Raw genomic sequence first — 24055 nt, forward strand, 5'->3', positions numbered from 1 at the left:
TCCTGAGGGCGTTGTATCTCTGATTAACTTCCTTGGTGATATGTCCGATAGGGGTGGCCCGGATTGTACTGTAATCACCTGGTGGTGCTCTGTCATGGGGCGTGAGACGTTATGTAGCAGAAAACCGTGTATTGTATTGCTACGGTGCTTATTCAAGCCTTCTCTGAAACATTGTATGGTCCTGCCCACATATTGTTTGTTACAGTGGCATTGAAGTAAGTAGATGATAAACTGCGAACCACAGTTGAGGAAAGATTTGATAGAATAGGTTTCGTTGGTTACAGTTGAAGAGAACATTTGGCATTTGTGTGTAAGGTGTGGGCAGTATTTGCAGTGTGATAGCCCACATATAATGCTTTCAGTTATATCCGAGAGTATGGAGGGGTTGGATTGCTGCGGTGGAGACATAAGTTTGCTGGGGGCAATCATATTTCGTAGGGTCCGGGCCCTACGGAATGTGAGGGAAGGTCTAGGCAGAAGAGTGTTCCTGAGGTACGGATCTTGTAGGAGGACTGCCCAATGCTTGGATAAGATTTTCCTTATGTTCCCTGCTGTACGTGGTGATGAAGTTAGATGTGCGTTCTGTAGTAGTGTTGGTCTGTTCGGGTTTAGGAAGCAAGCATGTGTGCTGACTGAGGGAGAGGGCTCTGGTATAGGAGGACTGCACCAGAGACATGGGATAGCCTTTAGCCTTTAAAGGGGTATTCCAGGAAAAACCTTTTTTTGTATATCAACTGGCTCCAGAAAGTTAAACAGATTTGTAAATTACTTCTATTAAAAAATTTTTATCCTGTCAGTACTTATGAGCTTCTGAAGTTAAGGTTGTTCTTTTCTGTCTAAGTGCTGTCTGATGACAAGTGTCTTGGGAACCGCCCAGTTTAGAAGAGGTTTGCTATGAGTATTTGCTTCTAAACTGGTCGGTTCCCGAGACACGTGTCATCAGAGAGCACTTAGACAGAAAAGAACAACCTTAACTTCAGAAGCTCATAAGTACTGAAAGGATTAAGATTTTTTAATAGAAGTAATTTACAAATCTGTTTAACTTTCTGGAGCTAGTTGATATATATATATATATATATAAAAAAGTTTTTTCCTGGATAACCCCTTTAAACGGGCCTTCAAGATGTTGCTCTGAGTGATAAACTCACTGTCCCTGGTGCAGTTCCTCCTGATCCTCTAGAACTGTCCATTTTGCACATTGCTCAGCCATTTTTTTGAAGTGACCACTGTCAAAGCTGAGATAGCTATTGCTATCGTCTGGTCTGAAATATGTCCTGGTGTGGAGTGAGTGACCATCATGTGAAACCTGTACAACCAGGAATTCAGTGTTAGTGGTGTAGACAGGGGTGAAGTGCAGTGACAAGTCATTTTAATTCAGGTGAGTAATGATATTATTCAAGCTGGCCTGTCGCCCTTCCAGACAATGAAGATGTTGTCTATGTAACAACTGTAAAAGATGCGGTTGGAGAATAGGTGGTGGGAATATACAAAGACGTCCTCGCATAAATAAAAAGGTTTGCAAAGCTAGGGGCCACTTTGGACCCCATAGCGGTTCCGGTGTGTTGTATGTAGAGTTGGCCCATGAATTAGAAATAATTATGCGTGAGTATGAAACGGAGTCCCTGTATTATGAAGTCCACTTGAGCTGCAGGCATAGACGGATCATTGGAGATTAAGTGTGAAACGGCATTGATACCAGCCTTATGTTTGATTACGGTGTAAAGCGAAGTTAAGTCCATGGTGACTAGAAGGTATACCGGTTTCCATTCGACTTCCAGGATGGATTTGATGAAGTCTTTGGTGTCTTTTAAGTATGATTTTAGGTTGGTGACATGGTTCTGCAGGAGTAGATCTATGTAGTGGGAGAGATTGGATGATATGGAATCAATGCCGGATATAATGGATCGATCAGGGGGGGGGTTGTTGGTGCTCTTATGTATTTTAGGATGGTAGTAAAACAGTGGAATAGTTGGTTCTTTGATTAGAATGTAGTCCCTTTCAGACTTGGAGAGTACCCCCTGAGATACACCGGAGTTAACAAGAGATGTGATCTTGTCCTGGAAAGCCTTGGTGGGGTTATGCGGTATGCGTGAGTAGTAGGTGGTATCCGATAAAAGTCTATTGGCCTCAGTGATGTAGTCATCCCTTTTGAGAAGAACCATTCCTCCACCTTTGTCGGCCGGACGGATGGTAATGAGTTCATTGTCAGAGAGTGATTTGATGGCTACTCTTTCCGCAACTGACAGGTTGTATGTATGTTTCTTCCGGGCAGTTCTCTTGGTGAGATCATCAAAGTCAGATTGTATCAATGCCGAGAATGCATCGATAAAACTGCCCTTTGCATGGAGGGGATAGAAACTTGATCTGGGGCGCAGGCCGGTGGTAACTGGAGGTGATATCAGGACAGAGGGTTCAGAGTCACCCTTAGTGGTAGTGGGGAGACCATTAGATTATTTAAGGTAGAGGAATCTTTTGATAGTGAGCTTCCATATGAAGCTGTTAAGATCCCATAAGGAATATGCAATCTTTTGATCACTTGGGTGGTACTTTGTGATACTTCAGTGTAAGTCTTACCTCTGCAGGGTCTAATAGGCATACACATAGGCAACTTCTTGCCATGGAAACCCATCGACACCCCGGAGTGGTAATGCAGGGGCAGCAATTGGGTGACAAAAGATCCGGGGCAATAGCACAAATCCTAGGGAGTTGCTGGATTGCATCGAGTACTACCTTTCTATGCTTCAATAAGCGGGAGAGACGCTCTGGACTTACACTTTAGAAACAGTGTGCATAAGGCTGGCCTTTGGTAAATTTCCATCAAAGTGATATTATTATTACTATTATTCCTTGTGTATGACCACTGACCTATTTATTGTCTTTTACAATGACATTTGTATCCTGCCAGTTTTTCGAGATGTTGCTTTGTGTAGTCACGTTGCCGCCTACCGCATCTTCACATCATCCATCCGCAATCCTGAGGGCTTTATGGGTTACTGCGCCTCCACCTACAGCTCATTCCAGGAGGTAAGTCCCAACCAGGACAGTGACCATCAGATCCAGGGACGTGCATAGACATTCTGGGGGGCAGGGGCTGAACTGAAAAAAAAAGCCACTTTTTATAATTATTTATATAAATGCCCACATAATGATGCCGTACTGCTCAGGGCACTTATAGGAGGAATTTCAAAAGGGCAGGGGCTCAAGACCCCTTTCTAGTCATCCTGTGCACGTCCCTCATCAGATTATAGTAAAGACCTAACTCATCCCCCCACCAGGGCGCTGGATTCCCCTGTTCCGGTGGCAGCTGCTCCGTAATGGGCTACTACACCAAACCACCCGGAGATACGTCATCCTGCCGGACGTACTACCTGAACACCGGACCGCGACACAATTATGAGCGTACGTCTCTACTGGTATTAATATTATGATGGTGGTCGGGATAATTATTAGCAGCTGTTTTACTAGTAAGATTTTTAGAAGTAGTGTTAGTCATAGATTCTTAAACAGTACATGAATGAAGATAAAGACTAGAGATGAGCGAACTTACAGTAAATTCGATACGTCACGAACTTCTCGGCTCGGAGGTCGCTGACTTTTCCTGCATTAATTATTTCAGCTTTCAGGTGCTCCGGTGGGCTGGAAAAGGTGGATACAGTCCTAGGCGAGTCTTTCCTAGGATTGGATCTACCTTTTCCAGCCCACCGGAGCACCTGAAAGCTGAACTAATTTATGCAGGAAAAGTCAGCGACCGCCGAGAAGTTTGTGACGAATCGAATTTACTGTAAGTTCGCTCATCTCTAATAAAGACTATCAAGGGTAGGCAGGTAAATTATTTGTTTTGTTTATTATTTTCTTTTTCTTTTACAGTACTGGCTTTAAGAAAAAAATGACAATACAATGTGTTACATATAAAGCAGCAGCAGCCTAGTATTACAAGAATCATAGATTTTATCCATTTCCACCCTAAGAACACCAGCCTGGAGCCACCCCAGATCTGGAGCATCATTTTTGATGCTCCAAACCTGACAGTACCAGCTCTTCCAGGTGCCCGTGGTGCAAGTACGAACAGGGTAATAATAAGCGGGTTAGTTTGAGCAATTCTCCAGACATCACTAAGTCCCTGCTTAGTAATGCATACAGTCTATGTGACGGCTACATTTTTAAGCTCTTAACAAGTGAAATAAAAAAATACACTGGACAGGGGGAAAAAAAAAAATATTTATTAAAATAAAAACACTCCCACGCCCCTTGTTTACCATTCTATTGGGAAAAAAAATCGAAACAAAACAAATATTAGGCTTAAATGTCCTCAGTTCAGCATTGTTTCCATGTACTGCCACAGAGTCCCTGAGCAAAAGCAGAAATGGTGCAAGACTGTAGCACATAATCACCGTGTAAGGGATTGTGCACCAAAATCTGGCATCCCTTCTGCTTTTTGCCCAGGAAACCCTGTAGCATTAAAGGGGTACTCTGACCCTAGACATCTTATCCCCTATCCAAAGAATAGGTGATAAGATGTCTGATCACGGGGGTCCTGCATGAGTGTGACCTCTGCGATCTCCCTGCTGCACCCGGCATTTGTTAAGAGCGTAGGGTGCAGAGCATGAGGCTCGTGACATCACGGTCATGCCCCCTCAATGCAAATCTATGGGAGGGGGGCGTGAGTGACGGATGTCACGCCCCCTCCCATGGACTTGCATTAGGGGGCGTGGCTGTGACATCCTGATCAGGGCGTGGCTGAGACATCATGAGCAGGGTATGGCCATGACGTCATGAGCCTCCGCTCCGCATCGCCAGTCATCCGGCACAAAGCAAAGTGCACTGGATGTCTGGGGTGCGGCAGCTGTGATCGCGGGAGTTCCCAGCGGCGGGATAGGGGATAAAATGTCTAGGAGCGGAGTGCCCCTTTAAGCAGGTATAGAAACCAGCAATCTAATAACAGTAATCCAGGAATGCCGACAGCATTCCTGGTTTACGCCAGAATATCCGATTAACCGCACAACGCAGAGCTATAAGAAAAGATGCTGCAGAATCATGGGAAGTACAAGTATTTATTAATGCAAGGCAGTAAAGGCCACAAGCTACCTTTAAGTCCTGGAAATGGTGGGGGGGGGTGTAGTTCAGGCTATTTTGGCAGCATTTTAATTTTATGCCTGATTGGTGTGCAACTAAATGTAGAATTGTGCCTTTTTTTATTGCTTTATTATCCTTTTTTATTTTTTCATTACAGACATTTTTTCAAAAGAATTGTGCCCTCAGATACAGATAGTAAATATAAGTATCTGCTAACATGTTACATGCTATATACCTGCAGGCTGGAGATACAATGTGGCTGTGCAGACCAGAGGCACCTACAACTTCATAGGATCTATCACCATCACTATGTACAACTCTTCTGATTCCTCCGATGAGCACAAAATACACAGGTGACTATAACATTACTGCACAGTACAACTTCAATTCTATATGTTTAACTAAATTCAGCACAGTTCCCCTTCTTCTATACTACATACTGGTTGTACTCCTCAGTATCTCCTCTTATTCTGTGTATATGGACACTGCACAGTACCACTTCTCCTGTTCTGTATACTGGGTGCAATCCTAAGCATCTGTTCTTATTCTGTATATATATATACACTGCACAGTACCACTTCTCCTGTCCTGTATACTGTATGTAATCCTCAGTATCTGCTCTTATTCTGTGTATACATATTTATACAGTACAGACCAAAAGTTTGGACACCTTCTGATTCAGAATTTTCTTTATTTTCATGACTATGAAAATTGTAGATTCACACTGAAGGCATCAAAACTATGAATTAACACATGTGGAATTAAATACATAACAAAAAAGTGTGAGAATATGTCATATTCTAGGTTCTAGCCACCTTTTGCCTTGATTCTTGCTTTGCACACTCATTCTCTTGATGAACTTCAAGAGGTAGTCACCTGAAATGGTCCTCCAACAGTCTTGAAGGAGTTCCCATGATGCTTAGCACTTGTTGGCCCTTTTGCCTTCACTCTGCGGTCCAGCTCATCCCAAACCATCTGGATTGGGTTCAGGTCCGGTGACTGTGAAGCTCAGGTCATCTGGGGCCGCACCCATCACTCTCCTTCTTGGTCAAATAGTCCTTACACAGCCTGGAGGTGTTTGGGGTCATTGTCCTTTTGAAAAATAAATGATCGTCCAACTAAGCGCAAACCGGATGGAATAGCAGCCGCTGCCAGATGCTGTGGTAGCCATGCTGGGTCAGTATGCCTTCAATTTTGAATAAATCCCCAACAGTGTCACCAGCAAAGCGCCCCCACACATCACACCTCCTCCCCCACACCATCACACCTTTAAAGTGAAAACCATTTCAGGTGACTATCTCTTGAATCTCAACAAGAGAATGCCAAGAGTGTGCAAAGCAGTAATCAAAGCAAAAGGTGGCTACTTTGAAGAACCTAGAATATGACATATTTTCAGTTGTTTCACACTTTTTTGTTATGTATATGTGTAGAATTCATGTGTTAATTCATAGTTTTGATACCTTCAATGTGAATCTACAATTTTCATAGTCATGAAAATAAAGAAAACTCTGAATGAGAAGGTGTGTCCAAACTTTTGATCTGTACTGTGTGTATAGAAGTACCACTTCTCCTGTCCTGTATACTGGGTGTAACCCTCAGGTGGATCGGATGTGGTTCGTTTGTCAGTGCTCTGCTGGGAGGCGATCTGGTTCCTGCTCCCTTCTGCCTGGAGGGGAGTAGGTTTCTTGGGATGCAGGAGGAGAGCAAGTCCCAGGCCTCTGGTTCCCGGAGTAGGCCTCTGGGGATAGAGGAAGCACAGTGACCAGCCTGTTCAGAGGGGGAAAGGAGACCTGGTGGGGGAAGCAGTAATGTTTTTCCTGCCCCCCCCCCCCCCCCTCTGGATCTAAGCCATAGCAAAGAGGTTTTGATGGAAAATTTCAGTGTGAAGGATTGGGGTGTGCGGAGGCCCCAGGAGCCTGTCAGCGACTATACATCAAGAATTACCTATTATCTGCAGGCTTTTAAAATGAATGGCAAAGAATTCAGTAGATTAAGGGCAGAGATTAAATTTGCTCGAGTGCGGGCAAACGCCACGACCGGGGGCAAGCACGCAGAGGCCAATAAGGACATTACAAAGATAAAGTCCGAAATTAATATAATTGAAAAGAAACGGATGGACATCCAGACCAACAGCGGTCCTTTCCAGGAAAACTAAGTAACCAGGAGAGGTTTGAGGAGACGAAGGGGTTAAGTGACCCTGCGGCTGGAGCTGAGGAGGATGGTGACCCCATTATCACCCAGAACCCATCGCAGGGGTCTCAGAGCGGGATCTTTCCAGGACAAGCACCTCCAGCCTCAGTGCCAGGATCCCGGAGAAGCTCGGAGAAGGACAGCAGTAACCCCGGGGGGAGACTCATGGTGGTCATCAGGGAGATAGAGTCTCCGGTACAATTGGAGAGTTTTACTTTCAGAGATGACCCTGTACCGGATGAGGAGGAGGAGAAAAAGGAAAAGTGGGGGAAAAAAAGGGATGAGTCGGTTACATTTTCTTATGTCCCCCTTTCCCCAGCTCCACCTAGTCAGGGCCCTACGGTGGGTTCTGTGCAGGGGAAGAGCAATGGGCAGAGTATGGAGGTTACTACAGGAGAGTCATGTGACACTGTTTCAGCTTGTAGTAGCGGTAAGAGTGTCGGGGCGTTTTCGGCTGTGAAGCAGGACATGTTTGGCGAGGTCAGCAACCCAGCGGGTGGCTGCTTTTCTTCGGCACCGGGCCAGGGCAAGGCGGGCAGGGGTAAAGCTTTGGTCCTGGTGCCGGAGATTAGGAGCGAGGGCAGAGATAAGCGACACCATGGGGCAAAGCAGGCTCCGCGGTGGGGTCTGCTGCTGGTGTATTGTCTGCTGTCGGGGTGTCACCTGCAGGTGCTTCTCAAGGGGAACCTCATCTGCAGTTGGGGCAGGTGGCACCTTGGCAGGAATAATAAAGCCAGCCAAGGCTGGACTGGCTATGGCGGCTGTTAAAGCCATTGAAAACATGAAGGGGACTGTCCTCAAACCCGTGTTGGCAGGAGGACTGATAGAGAGGAGGAGGATAAAAGGGCCATCACTGCTACCTCTTCTCCAGGAGAGAGTATGGATGAGGAGAGCAAAATGTGGCTAAAGAATAAGAGGAAATCAGGTGCCAGAAAAAAGAGGGTGAAGGAGAATGTTTCCCCTTCTTTGGAGTGGGATCATTTAGTCCCCTCACCCTTGTCCAGGTACCAGCGGAAGGATCTACCGGCTCCCCTCTGGTAGATAGCCCTAACCGGTACCAAGTTCTAAGGGATAACATCTCTTCCTCAGATGAGGAGGCTGGGGACGAGGTGCCGGTGTGCGAAGTGAGGCCTTACGGAAGCGTCAAGTCTTCTTCTCTGGTAACAGGGGGGGGGGGGCTGTCCCAGGACTATGTGAGGTGCAGGAGGTGTCCTCTGGAAAAGAGGGAAACTCTGTAAATATGGATATGCCTGTGTGTTTAAGAAGGGGGAATGTGGGGAAAATGGATGATGACACTCAGGGTAAGGGAGGGGGAGGGAAGAAGAGGGCTGTCTAGCTTGATCACACATGATGGTGGCACCCTCCCTGTTGACGCTGGCAAGTATTAATGTCGCCAGCATGAAGTCCGATGCGGCAAGATTTGCGGCCTTTGATTTGAGGCCGACATTTTATTTTTGCAGGAGACCAGGTTAACAGATCTAACTGATATCCATAAGGCAAAGCGTGAGTGGCACCATGGGCCCTCTCACTGGTCTCTTGCGGTCGAGCCATATAGCGGGGTGGTGGTTCATTTTAAAACTGCTCAGGTAGAATGCAGACGTGTAATCAAGCTAGAAATGGGGAGATGTCTGGTATTAGATGTCCTCATAAAGGGACTAGAGCTCCACCTTATAAACATCTATGGTCCACAGTCTAGGTGGGACCCGAAAAGTCTTTTTATGAGGATTAAGCCCCTACTTTTTACTAGCCGCAGGTCATCTTTGAAGGAGACTTTAATACTGTCACAAGGTCTCGTGATAGGGGAGGCTCCAGAGATCTGCTAGATTACGATAGCGTCGCCTTGAATAGAATAGCTAGTGAGTTTCGCCTGGTGGATGTCCACATCCGGCACACCCCAGGTCACAGTGGGTTCACTTACTTTAGAGGTAGAGAGATTAGGCTTGGATAGATAGGTTTTTTTTGAAGGAGGAGTCTGTCTCTTCACCCTTGCAGGTTGTTGAGGTGGAGTTCTCTGACCACTGTTTGATTATGTTTTCTTTGAATGTTTCAGAGACCCCCAGGATGAGAAGGGGATTGTGGAAGCTGAATCCGTCTCTCCTGGAAGTCAAGGAGATAAGATGGTCCCTTGAGGAGTTTCTGCAGTGCCAGGTATCATTACTGGACTTATGCAGCACTAACTCAGAGTGACGGGAGATGTTCAAAAAACGGGCTGCGAGATTCTTCCGCCAGACCGCGAACCTTAGGACTCTGAATAGGGATCGCCTCTATCAGGAACTAAGGAGGAAACTCGAGGTTCTGGTCTCGACTGAAGGTGACCGAGAGGAAATCTCCAGAGTGAAATCTTTGCTAAAGAAGTGCCAGTATGATAGACACGCATCTTTGGCTTTCGAGAGGGATTTCGGGAAGTACCTCTCGCCCGTCCCTTGCCGGAGCGGTAAGATGTCAGTGGATTGTAAAATCGTGACCGGCCTGATCGATAGTACAGGATCTCTGAACAAGTCCAGATCGGGGATCCTGGAGGTCGTCAGAGCCTTTTACTCGCACCTCTTGGGGAAGAGGCATCTAGATCAGGGCAGGATGTCGGCTTTCCTGGCTGATGCCACTTCCCAGTCAGGAGTAAACCCCTCTCTTAATGTTTTGACAGAGAAGATCAGAGAAGAGGAATTGAAGCTGGCAATTGAGAGGCTTGCCCCCAAAAAGTCGCCAGGGCCGGATGGCTTATCATCCGAGTTTTATAAGACCTTTAAGGACACTTGGTTCCCCTCTTGACTGAAGTAATAAATGAGTGTCTATCCTCGGGCACTCTGCCGAAGTCAATGAGGAGGTCGGCTCTGATCATCCTGTCAAAGGGTAAAGACTCGTCCCGCATTGAGAATTGGCGTCCCATAGCGCTTCTCAATGTGGACAGGAAGATCCTGACAAAAGTGCTCTTTAACAAGTTGGTGAAATTTGCACCCCAGCTCCTTTCGGGGTCCCAGCATTGCTCTGTTACCGGTCGTAGCACTTTTAGTGCGGTGCTGGGTGTCCGTGGGGCCATGGAGCAGGGTCGGGCTGGTCACTGGAAGGGGTTTCTGCTTTCCTTGGACCAGGCAAAGGCTTTTGATTGAGTTGATCACGAGTATCCCAGGTCCACTCTTTTATACTATAGACAGGAAAAAGCACAAGACAGAGCTTCCATTGCATGGTATCTTTTGATCATATGGGTGTTTGGTGTGAGTAGTATACAATTGCCAATCACCTTATGAGGTTGTATTGGGCATACAACAACCTTTGTAGCTTTTTGGCATGCTAGGGTAGCGGTTCAGCCGTTCGGATTTTCGAGGGGGAATTCCTCCTCACTCGATTGGTAAATTCTTAGGGGAAAAAAAGCTGCAAAAATAATTCCGGATGATTGGCGCCAACCATCAGAGAAACTTCAAGGCAGACTTGTAAATTTTCAAATAATCCTTTATTTTGTTTTTCAGACGCGTTTCGAGGTTTGTTACCTCTTTATCAATGACTTTATCAATGCTGTAGTCATTGATAAAGATGTAACAAACCTCGAAACGCATCTGGAGAAGCAAAATAAAGGATTATTTGAATATTTACAAGTATGCTTCGAAGTTTCTCTGTCGGTTGGTGCCAATCATCCGGAATTATTTTTCCAGCTTTTTTTCCCCTGAGATGGTCCACTCTTTTGAAATACGGTCTGCCGTGGGGGGGGGGGGGGGCGGAGGGTTGTAGATTGGCTGAGAACATTGTATGCAGGGGCTGAGACTTTTCCATTGGTAAACGGTTGGGTGGGCCGCCCTTTTGGGGTGCAGTCTGGTGTGCATCAAGGCTGTCCGTTAAGCCCTTTGCTTTATGTGTTCGCGATCGACCCCTTCATTCGAAGGATCGATCGGGGACCGTTGGCGGGGGTCAGGATGGACCCGGCGGTGCCAGATTCTGCCTTAAGGGTAGTGGCATACGCTGAGGACACCTCCATTTTTGTCTCTTCGCAAGGAGAGGCAGAGTGGGTGATGTCTGAGGTGGATTGCTACTCGGAGGCATTAACCGGGACAAGTGCAAAAGTCTTTGGTTGGGAGTTGGAGACCCTGAGTTTTGTCTCCCGGACACCCTCCCTGTGCCCCAGGAATCTGCAAAAATTCTGGGCATCAAATTTAGTACTGGGGATTATCCCACACGAAATTGTGAAAGCAGACTGGAAGATGTCTCCAAAAGAGTGGAACAGTGGAAAGGTTGGTCTTTGACCTTTATGGAAAGGATCTTCTTCATCAGGTCTTTCTTGCTCCCATTCTTAATCTATTTAGGCAATTTTAGCCTTTTGCCATAACCTCTCTGGGCACGGGTCTACAGTCTGTTCTTCCTAATGTTGAGGGGGAACAGACTGAACCTAATTAAGAGGGAGGTGATTTACCGCACGAGGAGACCAGGCAGGTTAGGTATGGTCAACCCGGTGGTATTCCTAGTGAATACCTTTTTAAAGGCCAATATATCAAACCTCTGGACAGAGAGGGCTCCTCCGTGGGTAGTCTCTTGCAGGAGATAGTTTCAGTCTTTCTTCCAGGAATGGGAGAGAGTAGGTCAAGTGAAGGATGTTCGCATGCCACATGGCATCTCCTGACTTATGCTGCACTGGTTCTGAAGGTCATGAGGAGGTGGGGGCTGGGGATGTGGGAGGTAAGAACTCTGCAGAGGAAAATCCTCGATAACAGGGTCTTGCTGACTCATTTCCAGAAACCACTGGCCCTCAAGGATTGCCCAGGTCGGGAACAAGGGATTGGGTTGGTTTTTTTAAATTCACCTTGGATCCCTTTGAAGTTTTGGGACTTGGCCTGGCGAGGCTTTCATGGTAAGCTATATGTAAGGGGCAATCTGAAGTACAGGAACTCCGATGAAAAGGGTTGTCCCTGGGAGGAGTGTGGGGGTGTGCTGGAGGACATGGACCACTTCCTGCTTCACTGACCTTTTAATATAGAGGTATATCCATTGGCTGACCGCGGCTGGCTGCCCTTTCCTATGCTTTATGGGGCCTTCAAAGATCTGGGTGTCCGGGACCGGTGCACTTCATTTTTAGTCAGTGTAGTGGTCAGGTATCACACGTGGCAAGCGAGATGTTTAGTGTTGACGAGACAGAAAATCGTCCCCGTGGACAAGGTTTGTAGGAACACTCGGTGACCTGGTGAAGGTTCGTTCTTTGGAGTATGAAAGGTTGGGGGCATTTTTTATGTATTATGTTTATTTATGTTAATTTTATTATCATTGTTATGGAAGTTATGTTGGTTTATGTTTTGTACTTTATATAAAATAAGAGTTCCTCAGTATCTGCTCTTATTCTGTATGTGTATGTGTGTGTATATATTACACTGCACAGTACCACTTCTCTTCTTTATACTGAATGTGTATTATTTTCTTACATTGCCAGTGGATCTATAAAAGGCGGCATGTCGTACTCCGCGTTTATTGATGGCCGCTTCCCTCCACCTATTGCCCGGGTAACTTTTAGCTATCCAAAAATTCTTACTGTATTAAGTCCAAACCTGTGGGCCGAGTCTGTGACAGTGACGCTGGGGAATGATGGAGCTGAGTACGTATCCTGATTAATATGTATCCTGCATGTTTAGGAGTTTTTTTTTTTAATTATTATTATTCTTTACAAGGTTCCTCACTAGTTACTTCATATATCATACACAGAGAAAGCAAATGCATTCTTACAATAATGGCCGACTATGAGGCTGCTAGAGGGACCCTGGAAAGAGCTGAACAAGACAATTTTTTTCTGCATTACTTATTTTAATGGGAGATGAGAAGCTGTTCAATTACCCCTCTACATAGGCCATATAATGTTGGGGACATTGCCCAGGGATCATAGAAAAAAGACAGGTCAACAAGCACAGATTTTAAAGAGTACCTCTCATGAGCTTGATACATTTTTTTATCCTCACCCCCCATCATGATAAACCACCACCTGACAATATTTTTATAATTTTTTAGTTTTCTACCTTGATATAGTTCTGTATCTTCTGCACACTCTCACTGAGCTCCACATACTGGGAAGGGGCGTTCCTCAGCAGGCGTGACATCACTCATTCCTCTCTACTACACAAAGCCTAGTGCAGTTCAGTGTGAGATGGGCAGTGATTGGCTGAGGCCGCACACACCCTCCTTAGCTCTCATTACTGAACTCTTCAGTGTGTCAGGTCTGCCCAGTAGCTTGCAAAGGAAGGAGAAATATTCAGCACTGTGCACTGAAGATATCATGACTCTACAGTCACCCTCTATATTCTCTATACATTCTATACACTGTTCTGAGCTGAGGTCTCATCTGCATTTCCTGACTTTTGTCTCTCCCAGGCAGCTGCAGGATTGTTGGCAGGACCAGAAGGAGGACCCCTGGTGGCCAAACTTTTAGGGGTTAATTTAACACATAAAATTACAAAAAACATTTTTAAAAGTATATTTGAAAAGTAATTCAAATAGGCTAGTCTATAATATAAAAATGTTTGTTACTAATGACAGGTACCATTTAATGTATATTGTGGTTTTGGAAGCCCACCTCAAGTTAGAGCGGCCATACATATGACCCCATAAATATTCTGTAGTTATATAGTCCGTCCTCCATAGGACCCCTATGAATATAGGATCATCCAGTCCAGAAAATGTAGATATTTCCTTTATTAATCCTGTGTCATTCCTGCTCCTGTATGTTCTGGACATGAGGATCACTGATCCCTATGTTTATAATGCCCCAATGATCATGTGATCTGCTCCCCTCCCCCTCCTGTAGATAGAGATATAGCCGTATATAATGTGACATATATATCTCTGTTTCCTATCAGGTACACGTTCTGTAGTGATGAAACTACAAAAGAAAACAACCCCCAGACGCTGACCCCGTGTCCATAACCCACCCACATGTCAGAGAGGTGGGCACCACCAATAAAGTCACAGAATAAGAACTCATCTGTCTCCTGTCATGTTTGTTAACATGTTATGTAGGTCTATACCAGAAATTGGGGCGACTATTGACTATTTACTACTTCTAACTTTCGAGAGGCTTCCAATACTTGGATCCCAACTCCTGGCTTATAAATCCAATTCACAAAATACCTTCCACCCAACAATCCCTGGAACCTTCGAGTCTATGGTACACTCCACCACCATTACTCCTTTCTCACTCTACACCCGACACCTACTGAAGTCACTCAAGGAGTGGGGGTATTTTTTATATAGCAAGGAAGAAAAATGTTTTGCAAACACAGACTTGGCCCATACTGACACATGAGACTAAGGGGCCTCATGAACTATGTTTCTGTGGTGGCTACGTGGAGTTGTATGTGTGGGATGGTATGGTGAGGGTAGGAGACCATGATCTGTCACTTGGCTGAGTGGTACAGAGTTCCTTAGTAGACCTCGCAATGTACTTTTGAGACTTCTAATAGCCAGGATTTTGGTGAACAACTTTAGCTTTGGTTACAGCTTTTGTGTCAGGAGCTGAATTCTAGTTACTGTCCCTTTTTTGCCTAGATGACACAGGATGTACCTGTATGCTCCGGAGCATTTAGTGTCTATGAAGCGAGCAGAGGAGCTGCAAGGTGGCGAGTGACAACTACTTTTTGTTACCACTACCCTCAGCAGCCCTATATTACTCATTGATGTCAACAAATAAAACAAATAATAGGTGCCGGTGTTATTGTTGTGCTCATCAGAACCCCTCAGAGCAATTGCAGCGGTCCAATAAGTTGGCGGTGAAGGTCGACTTATCAGTGCCAATCACACAGTGTACAATGAATACAATCCCCTGATTGCATATAAAAGTCCCCTATGGGGTCTTACAAAGTATAAAATAAATAATAAAAAAATTACAAGCGACTAAGTCAAATTAAAATCACTTCCCTTTTCCCTTTTTACAAAAAAAATAATAATAATAAAAACAAAATATTAAATGCAAAACTAAATGCAAGAAATTCTGATTTTTGATCACATCATACAAAGTACAAGGGAGGGGAGCAAATAACCGAGGGGGTCATTTGTGCATTATACACATAGGGATCAGTTGACATCTTCAGATATTGTTTGAAGAAAACAACAAAGCACAATGCAATTAAACAACTGCACATTCCATAAATGGGCTTGGATAAACTAGATATATAAACAAGTGCAGACACCACAAAAACAGGTTTAAAGACAATGTAAAACACTAAATGTTCCAGTCACCTCCCCTGAGGACGTTGTTTGATACAGTAAAACACGCTGGGTCCCAAGACCCCACTGGAGCTTGAGAACCTGACGATATTCTTCTTATACAATGTTATCCCTTAATCTTCAACGCTGTTTATTTTCTCTGCAATCTTTTGGGTCCTTTTGAACACTTTTGTTTGAGAGTGTGGTTGGTACATTTAGCGCTTTTAAGCTCAGCGGGTTTGACCTTGAGGACTTCCTTTTTAATTTTTGCTTTTTCCCTACAGTGAAGCATGGTGGGGGTAGCATCATGTCTGGAGGAATCCAGGCACTGACCATCACCTGCCCAATACAATCCCTACAGTGATCATGGTGGGGGCAGCATCATGTCTGGGGGAAACCAGGCACTGCCCATCACCTGCCCAATACCATCCCTACAGTGATCATGGTGGGGGCAGCATCATGTCTGGGGGAGACCAGGTACTGCCCATCACCTGCCCAATACCATCCATACAGTGATCATGGTGGGGGCAGCATCATAAGGTAGGAAACCAGGCACTGCCCATCACCTGCCCAATACCATCCCTACAGTGATCATGGTGGGGCAGCATCATGTCTGGAGGAAACTAGGCACTGCCCATCACCTGCCCAATACCATCCCTACAGTGAAGTATGATGGGGTCAGCAACATGTCTGGGGGAAACCAGGCACTACCTATAACCTGGTCAATACCATTATTACAATGATCATAGTGGTGAGCAGAATCATGTCTGGAGGAAACTAGGCACTGCCCATCACCTGCCCAATACCATCCCTTCAGTGAAGTATGATGGGGGCAGAATCATGTCTGGAGGAAACCAGGTACTGCCCATCACCTGCCCAATACCATCTCTACAGTGATCATGGTGGGGACAGCATCATGTCTGGAGGAAACCAGGCACTGCCCCTCACCTGCCCAATACCATCCCTACAGTGATCATGGTGGGGGCAGCATCATGTCTGGGGAAAATGAGGCACTGCCCATCACCTGTCCAATACCATCCCTACAGCGATCATGGTGGGGGCAGCATCATGTCTGGGAGAAACCAGGCACTGCCCATCACCTGCCCAATACATCCCTACAGTGAAGCATGGTGGGGGCAGCATTATGTCTGCAGGAAACCAGGCACTGCCCATCACCCACCCAATGCCATCCCTACAGTGATCATGGTGGGGGCAGCATCATGTCTGGAGGAAACCAGGCATTGCCCATCACCTGCCCAATACCATCCCTACAGTGATCATGGTGGGGTCAGCATCATGTCTGGAGGAAACCAGGCACTACCCATCACCTGCCCAATACCATCCCTACAGTGAAGTATGATGGGGTCAGCAACATGTCTGGGGGAAACCAGGCATTACCTATAACCTGGCCAATACCATTATTACAGTGATCACAGTGGGGGGCAGAATCATGTCTGGGGGAAACCTAGGCACTGCCCATCACCTGCCCAATACCATCCCTACAGTGAAGTATGGTGGGGGCAGCATCATGTCTGGGGGAAACCAGGCACTGCCCATCACCTGCCCAATACCATCCCTACAGTGATCATGGTGGGGACAGCGTTATGTTTGGAGGAAACCAAGCACTGCCCATCACCTGCTCAATACCATACCTACAGTGATCATGGTGGGGGTAGCATCATAAGGTAGGAAACCAGGCACTGCTCATCACCTGCCCAATGACGCGTTTCGAGTATACACCCTTCCTCAGATTGGTATGAGAAAGCAGTGTTCTGAGCGGGTATATATACACACACTCAGAAAAAGCCACCAAATTTGGGCGGGTAAAATTACTTTATATAACATCAAATACGTATAAACATAAACGGAATATTAATATGGGATGGGATGCAAGGGGTTAAATAACATAGAATTCTGGATGGGGCATAAACTTTAAACAAAAAATGCAATTAAAATCATACAGAGAGTGCACAAAATAGCGTAATTGACTCTTCAACTTGTACAGAGGCTTGACCCGCATGTAGATTGATTGACAACTCGTACTTGGAGAGAATCAAGAATGAGGCTTGGAATACTCGGCTTTCCGAAGTGCAGATATGTGGAACAGAATAAGCACGGGAATCAATGAACATAAAATTATATGATGTTACAGAGGAGAGATTAGTCAGTGCATTCAATGGATAATTCGTTAGACTATGAAATAGAGTAGTGTATTCTTTTTGTATTTCCCGTTTTTTTAATGAATGAATGGCCATGTGGTTCCAGGTGACCAATTGGAGAAAGAAATAAGAAAAATTTTATTATCCCGAGATAAAGGCTAGATAGAAGTTATCACATCAAAAAAAAAAGTATAGGGTGTGAATGGTGAAGTTAACAAACAAAACCAGCGCTATTGTCTGACACTAACCCACATTGGAGAGATCCCTCCAAGACTGTTGAAACACAAAAATTGATGGTCTGGTGTGGTATATGTGGTACAAAGATAGTGGGGCCATTCTTCATCAATGGAAACCTCAAGGACACTGGATATGTGAAATTACTACATGATGATGTGTTTCCCTCTTTATGCACTGAAGCTGCACGTTCCCTGAGTATATACAGCAAGATGGTGACCACCACATTATGGGTGTCAGGTCCGAGCATTCCTAGATGAACAGTTTCCTGGAAAGTGGATTGGTCATTGTGGGCCAGTTGAATGGCCCCCAAGGTCTCCCGATCTGACCCCCTTAGACTTTTATCTTTGGGGTCATCTGAAGGCAATTGTCTATGCTGTGAAGATACGAGATGTCCAGCACCTGAAACAACGGATACTGTAAGCCTGTGCTAGCATTTCTCCTGCGGTATATATAGTAGTATATAGCAGTGTATACGGATACTGGAAGCCTGTGCTAGCATTTCTCCTGCGGTGTATATAGTAGTATATAGCAGTGTATACGGATACTGGAAGCCTGTGCTAGCATTTCTCCTGCGGTGTATATAGTAGTATATAGCAGTGTATACGGATACTGGCAGCCTGCGCTAGCATTTCTCCTGCGGTGTATATAGTAGTATATAGCAGTGTATACGGATACTGGAAGCCTGTGCTAGCATTTCTCCTGCGGTATATATAGTAGTATATAGCAGTGTATACGGATACTGGAAGCCTGTGCTAGCATTTCTCCTGCGGTGTATATAGTAATATATAGCAGTGTATACGGATACTGGAAGCCTGTGCTAGCATTTCTCCTGCGGTGTATATAGTAGTATATAGCAGTGTATACGGATACTGGAAGCCTGCGCTAGCATTTCTCCTGCGGTGTATATAGTAGTATATAGCAGTGTATACGGATACTGGAAGCCTGTGCTAGCATTTCTCCTGCGGTGTATATAGTAGTATATAGCAGTGTATACGGATACTGGAAGCCTGTGCTAGCATTTCTCCTGTGGTGTATATAGTAGTATATAGCAGTGTATACGGATACTGGAAGCCTGTGCTAGCATTTCTCCTGCGGTGTATATAGTAGTATATAGCAGTGTATATGGATACTGGAAGCCTGTGCTAGCATTTCTCCTGCGGTGTATATAGTAGTATATAGCAGTGTATACGGATACTGGAAGCCTGTGCTAGCATTTCTCCTGCGGTGTATATAGTAGTATATAGCAGTGTATACGGATACTGGAAGCCTGTGCTAGCATTTATCCTGCGGTGTATATAGTAGTATATAGCAGTATATAGAGAAGAGGGTTGCATTGACAATCCAACACAATGGGCAGCACATTGAACACATTTTATAAGTGGTCAGAAACTTGTAAATAACTCATGAAAGAATAAAGTTACGTTAAAACCAAGCACATCATTGTTTTTCTTGGGAAATTCCCAATAAGTTTGTTGTGTCACATGACCCTCTTCATATTGAAAAAACAAAAGTTGGATTCAAAATGGCCGACTTAAAACTGGCCGACTTAAAAATGGCCGACTTAAAAATGGCCGCCATGGTCACCACCCATCTTGAAAAGTTTCCCCCCTCACATATACTAATGTGCCACAAACAGGGAGTTAATATCACCAACCATTCCCAATTTATTAAGGTGTATCTATAGAAATGGCCCCCCCTGTATATAATAGATGGCGAGAATTTAGTTAACTGGTGTGTATAGAAGGCCTGCAGGATAATGTACATATTGCGCAGTTGCTGGTAGCAACTACTTCATATTACCGTATATACTCGAGTATAAGCCGACCCGAATATAAGTCGAGGCCCCAATTTCCCCCAAAAAACCTAGGGGAAAAAAAGTATAAGCCTACAGTGGGAAATACATAATCCCCCCTGTCATCATCCAGACCCCCGTCATTAACACCCTCAACATCATCACCCTGTCATCATCCCCCCTTCATCATCGTCACCTGTCATCATCCCCCTTCATCATTACTCTGTCATCATCCCTCCTTCATCATTACTCTGTCATCATCCCTCCTTCATCATTACCCTGTCATCATCCCCCCTTCATCATCGTCACCTGTCATCATCCCTCCTTCATCATTACTCTGTCATCATCCCTCCTTCATCATTACTCTGTCATCATCCCTCCTTCATCATTACTCTGTCATCATCCCTCCTTCATCATTACTCTGTCATCATCCCTCCTTCATCATTACTCTGTCATCATCCCTCCTTCATCATTACCCTGTCATCATCCCCCCTTCATCATTACCCTGTCATCATCCCCCCTTCATCATTAATCTGTCATCATCCCACACCACCCCCTTCATCATCACCGCTTGTCAATGTCTGATTTAACAGTGGTCTTCAACCTGCAGACCTCCAGATGTTCCAAAACTACAACTCCCAGCATGCTGGGAGTTGCAGTTTTGAAACATCTGGAGGTCCGCAGGTTGAAGACCACTGCCCGGGCCTTCGTCATCATCCAGCCCCCCATCCCCCCTTTAGTTTTGTACTCACCTCCGCTCGGCGGGACGTTCGGGTGAGCTGGTCCGGGCCATCTGTGCTGCAGGGACCGTCCGGTGGGGAGGGATAGTCGTTCCGGGCTGTCCATTTTCACCGGGGGGGGGGCCTCTTCTCCGCATTTCGTGCCCGGCCCCGGAATAATGACGTTGCCTTGACAACGACGCAACGTCCCTGTGCGTCGTCGTCAAGGCAACGCCATTATTCCGGGCCCGAAGCGCAGCGAAGAGGCCCCTCAGTAAAGATGGACAGCCCGGAACAACTATCCCTCCCCACCGGACGGTCCCTGCAGCACAGATGGCCCGGACCAGCTCACCCGAATGTCCCGCCGAGCGGAGGTGAGTACAAAACTAAAGGGGGGAAGGGGGGGGGGCTGGATGATGACGAAGGCCCGGGCAGTGGTCTTCAACCGGGCATGCTGGGAGTTGTAGTTTTGAAACAACTGGAGGTCCGCAGGTTGAAGACCACTGAGGGCAGAGAGTTCACTCGAGTATAAGCCGAGTGGGGTGTTTTCAGCACGAAAAATCGTGCTGAAAAACTCGGCTTATACTCGAGTATATACGTTAATAATGTTTGTATGTATATAGCAAATGTATATTTGTATGTATATGACAAATTAATAATGTGAATTCGGGTAGAAAAACAGACATGGTGCACATCTACAATCTTGTATAATGATCTGATTGCTTCTCAGCATAATATCAAAAACCAACAGGTTGTTAGTATACATTTTTGATCAAAAAGTACAAGCCCACTCGCCACGTCAAGGCCACCTATTTAGAGTGGGTCCCTAACGTCCCTAGCATAAAATGGCGCAGCACCGGGCGGCGACCACCACCGCCGCAACGCCAATGCCCACAGGGGGGGAACGACCCACCGGCAGAGCAGCCCCAATGCCACTCAAACCAGTCTATGGGCCGCACCCCCCCCCCCCGCAGACACGGCACCACGGCAGCAACGGACACCGCACAGCACCACACCAGTGTGAACAGGGATGTAATAGCTCACTTACCATACTCTCCCAGTCAGACTGGGAGGCAGCTAGGAAAGAAATGGCCCATGTGCAGCTAACTACTGCTTATATAGGGTTGGGCTGAGGGGGTGGGGAAGAGTGCAGCACATGTTAAAACAAAGAAAAAGGAGGGGATAGAAATCACAGTGTGAATTCGGGTAGAAAAACAGACATGGTCGCACATCTACAATCTTGTATAATGATCTGATTGCTTCTCAGCATAATATCAAAAACAAACAGGTTGTTAGTATACATTTTTGATCAAAAAGTACAAGCCCACTCGCCACGTCAAGGCCACCTATTTAGAGTGGGTCCCTAACGTCCCTAGCATAAAATGGCGCAGCACCGGGCGGCGACCACCACCGCCGCGACACCAATGCCCACAGTGGGGAGCGACCCACCGGCAGAGCAGCCCCAATGCCACTCAAACCAGTCTATGGGCCGCACCCCCCCGCAGACACGGCGCCACGGCAGCAACGGACACCGCACAGCACCACACCAGTGTGAACAGGGATGTAATAGCTCACTTACCATACTCTCCCAGTCAGACTGGGAGGCAGCTAGGAAAGAAATGGCCCATGTGCAGCTAACTACTGCTTATATAGGGTTGGGCTGAAGGGGTGGGGAAGAGTGCAGCACATGTGCGGCCCATAGACTGGTTTGAGAGGCATTTGGGCCGCTCTGCCAGTGGGTCGCTCCCCCCCGTGGGCATCTGTGTCGCGGCGGTGGTGGTCGCCACCCGGTGCTACGCCATTTTATGCTAGGGACGTTAGGGACCCACTCTGAATAGGTGGCCTTGACGTGGCGAGTGGGCTTGTACTTTTTGATCAAAAATGTATACTAACAACCTGTTAGTTTTTGATATTGTGCTGAGAAGCAATCAGATCATTATACAAGATTGTAGATGTGCGCTATGTCTGTATTCTACTCGAATTCATATTGTGATTTCTATCCCCTCCTTTTTTTTTTTTGAACATGTGCTGCACTCTTCCCCACCCACTCAGCCCAAACCTATATAGGTGGTAATTAGCCACACTAGGGCCATTTCACTCCTAGCAGCCTCCCAGTCTGACTGGGAGAGCAAGGTAAGTGAGCTATTACACCTTGTTCACACTGGTGTGGTGCGGGGCGGCGTCCGTTGCTGCCGTGGCGCTGTGTCTGCGGGCGGGTGCGGCCCATAGACTGGTTTGAGAGGCATTGGGGCCGCTCTGCCAGTGGGTCGCTCCCCCCCGTGGGCATCTGTGTCGCGGCGGTGGTGGTCGCCGCCCGGTGCTACGCCATTTTATGCTAGGGACGTTAGGGACCCACTCTGAATAGGTGGCCTTGACGTGGCGAGTGGGCTTGTACTTTTTGATCAAAAATGTATAATAACAACCTGTTAGTTTTTGATATTGTGCTGAGAAGCAATCAGATCATTATACAAGATTGTAGATGTGCACCATGTCTGTATTCTACTCGAAGACAAATTAATAATATTTGTGTGCATAGCATGATAATTAAAATGAACTTTATAATTACGCTCAGGAAATATATGTGTCTGTATATATTGTTTGTTATTTACTTCCGATCTGTAGACAGTATCAGATGTTACAATATAACTCAACTGGTAAATATAAAAAAATATAAGTTAGTTGAGTGAGAATAAAATATTCTGTCATACATCAACTATTAGAAATGTATTAAAAGATTAACAATTATACATAAAAGGTAATGGGGCACATAAAAAAATATGTAAATATATTCAATAAAAAAATAAAAATATGGGGAAAATATATACATAAATATACTGTAGCTCACCAACAGTTAGAAATATATTATTCATAAAATCGCATTAAGAGTAGTGAAGCACATATAAAAATATTCAATGGTAGCATAATGAAAATAAAAATAAATAATTATGGGTTGCAGATTCAGGTGGCACATTCGATAAATTCATTAAGACCTTGGGGGGTTAAACAGCGAAGTTTAAAAATCCGATAATTTTCCCTTTGTTTTAATTTTTTAAATCCATTATGTCCTTCTGAAATTAGTCCAATGGGAGTGAACGTAAATGGGAGTGACAGCTATTGTGATATATTGTCGTATGGCGAGAAATGCTGTGTAAAGGAAAATTATTGGTGACATTGCTTCTGTGTTTATTAATACGATTTCTCAAGCACTGGGATGTCCGGTCGATGTATTGGAGGCCGCATCGACATTCCGATAAATAAATTACAAAGGATGACCCACAGTTTAAGAACGAATCAATCTTAAATTCCTGTTTTGTAATTTGTGAACTGAAATTTGTTCTTTTGTGTGCAATGTTTTCGCAGCATTTACATCTTGGATGACCGCATGTATAGACACCTTTTTTTTTGGGGGGGGGGGGTTATGGAGGAAAACGCAGTAGATTTTTCTGAATTTTTTAAATAACTAGGTGCTAAAATGTTTTTTAAAGTACGTGCTCTTTTAAAAGTAATACCTGGAATGGTCGGTAAAAGGTACAGATCCTGTAATAGAATATGCCAATGTTTTTCAAGGGATGCGCAGATTTTACAATGGTCACTGGAAAACGTAGAGATAAAATTGCATTGCCAGTCAATTTCCTTGTCTTTTTGGTCCCTTGGAGCAAGACATTCGTCCTGAGTAATGAGGCTTGCACATTGTTTCGACATTTCTGTGAGAGATTTTG

General features: G+C 45.4%; 1 protein-coding gene across 1 annotated transcript in view; it reads left to right on the forward strand.

Moving 5' to 3' along the window:
* Window positions 1-14208, forward strand: part of LOC130283083 (pancreatic lipase-related protein 2-like) — a 59237-nt gene extending 45029 nt beyond the window's left edge. Inside the window, exons 11-15 of the mRNA XM_056532273.1 lie at window positions 2906-3024; window positions 3276-3399; window positions 5315-5426; window positions 12671-12832; window positions 14085-14208. Of these exons, the coding sequence (XP_056388248.1) occupies window positions 2906-3024; window positions 3276-3399; window positions 5315-5426; window positions 12671-12832; window positions 14085-14151 (584 nt within the window). The 3' untranslated portion in view covers window positions 14152-14208. The remainder of the gene's footprint in view (window positions 1-2905; window positions 3025-3275; window positions 3400-5314; window positions 5427-12670; window positions 12833-14084) is intronic.
* The last annotated feature ends 9847 nt before the right edge of the window (window positions 14209-24055 follow it).

This window comes from Hyla sarda, chromosome 7, assembly GCF_029499605.1.
Source record: "Hyla sarda isolate aHylSar1 chromosome 7, aHylSar1.hap1, whole genome shotgun sequence".
NCBI classification, from domain to species: Eukaryota; Metazoa; Chordata; class Amphibia; order Anura; family Hylidae; genus Hyla; species Hyla sarda.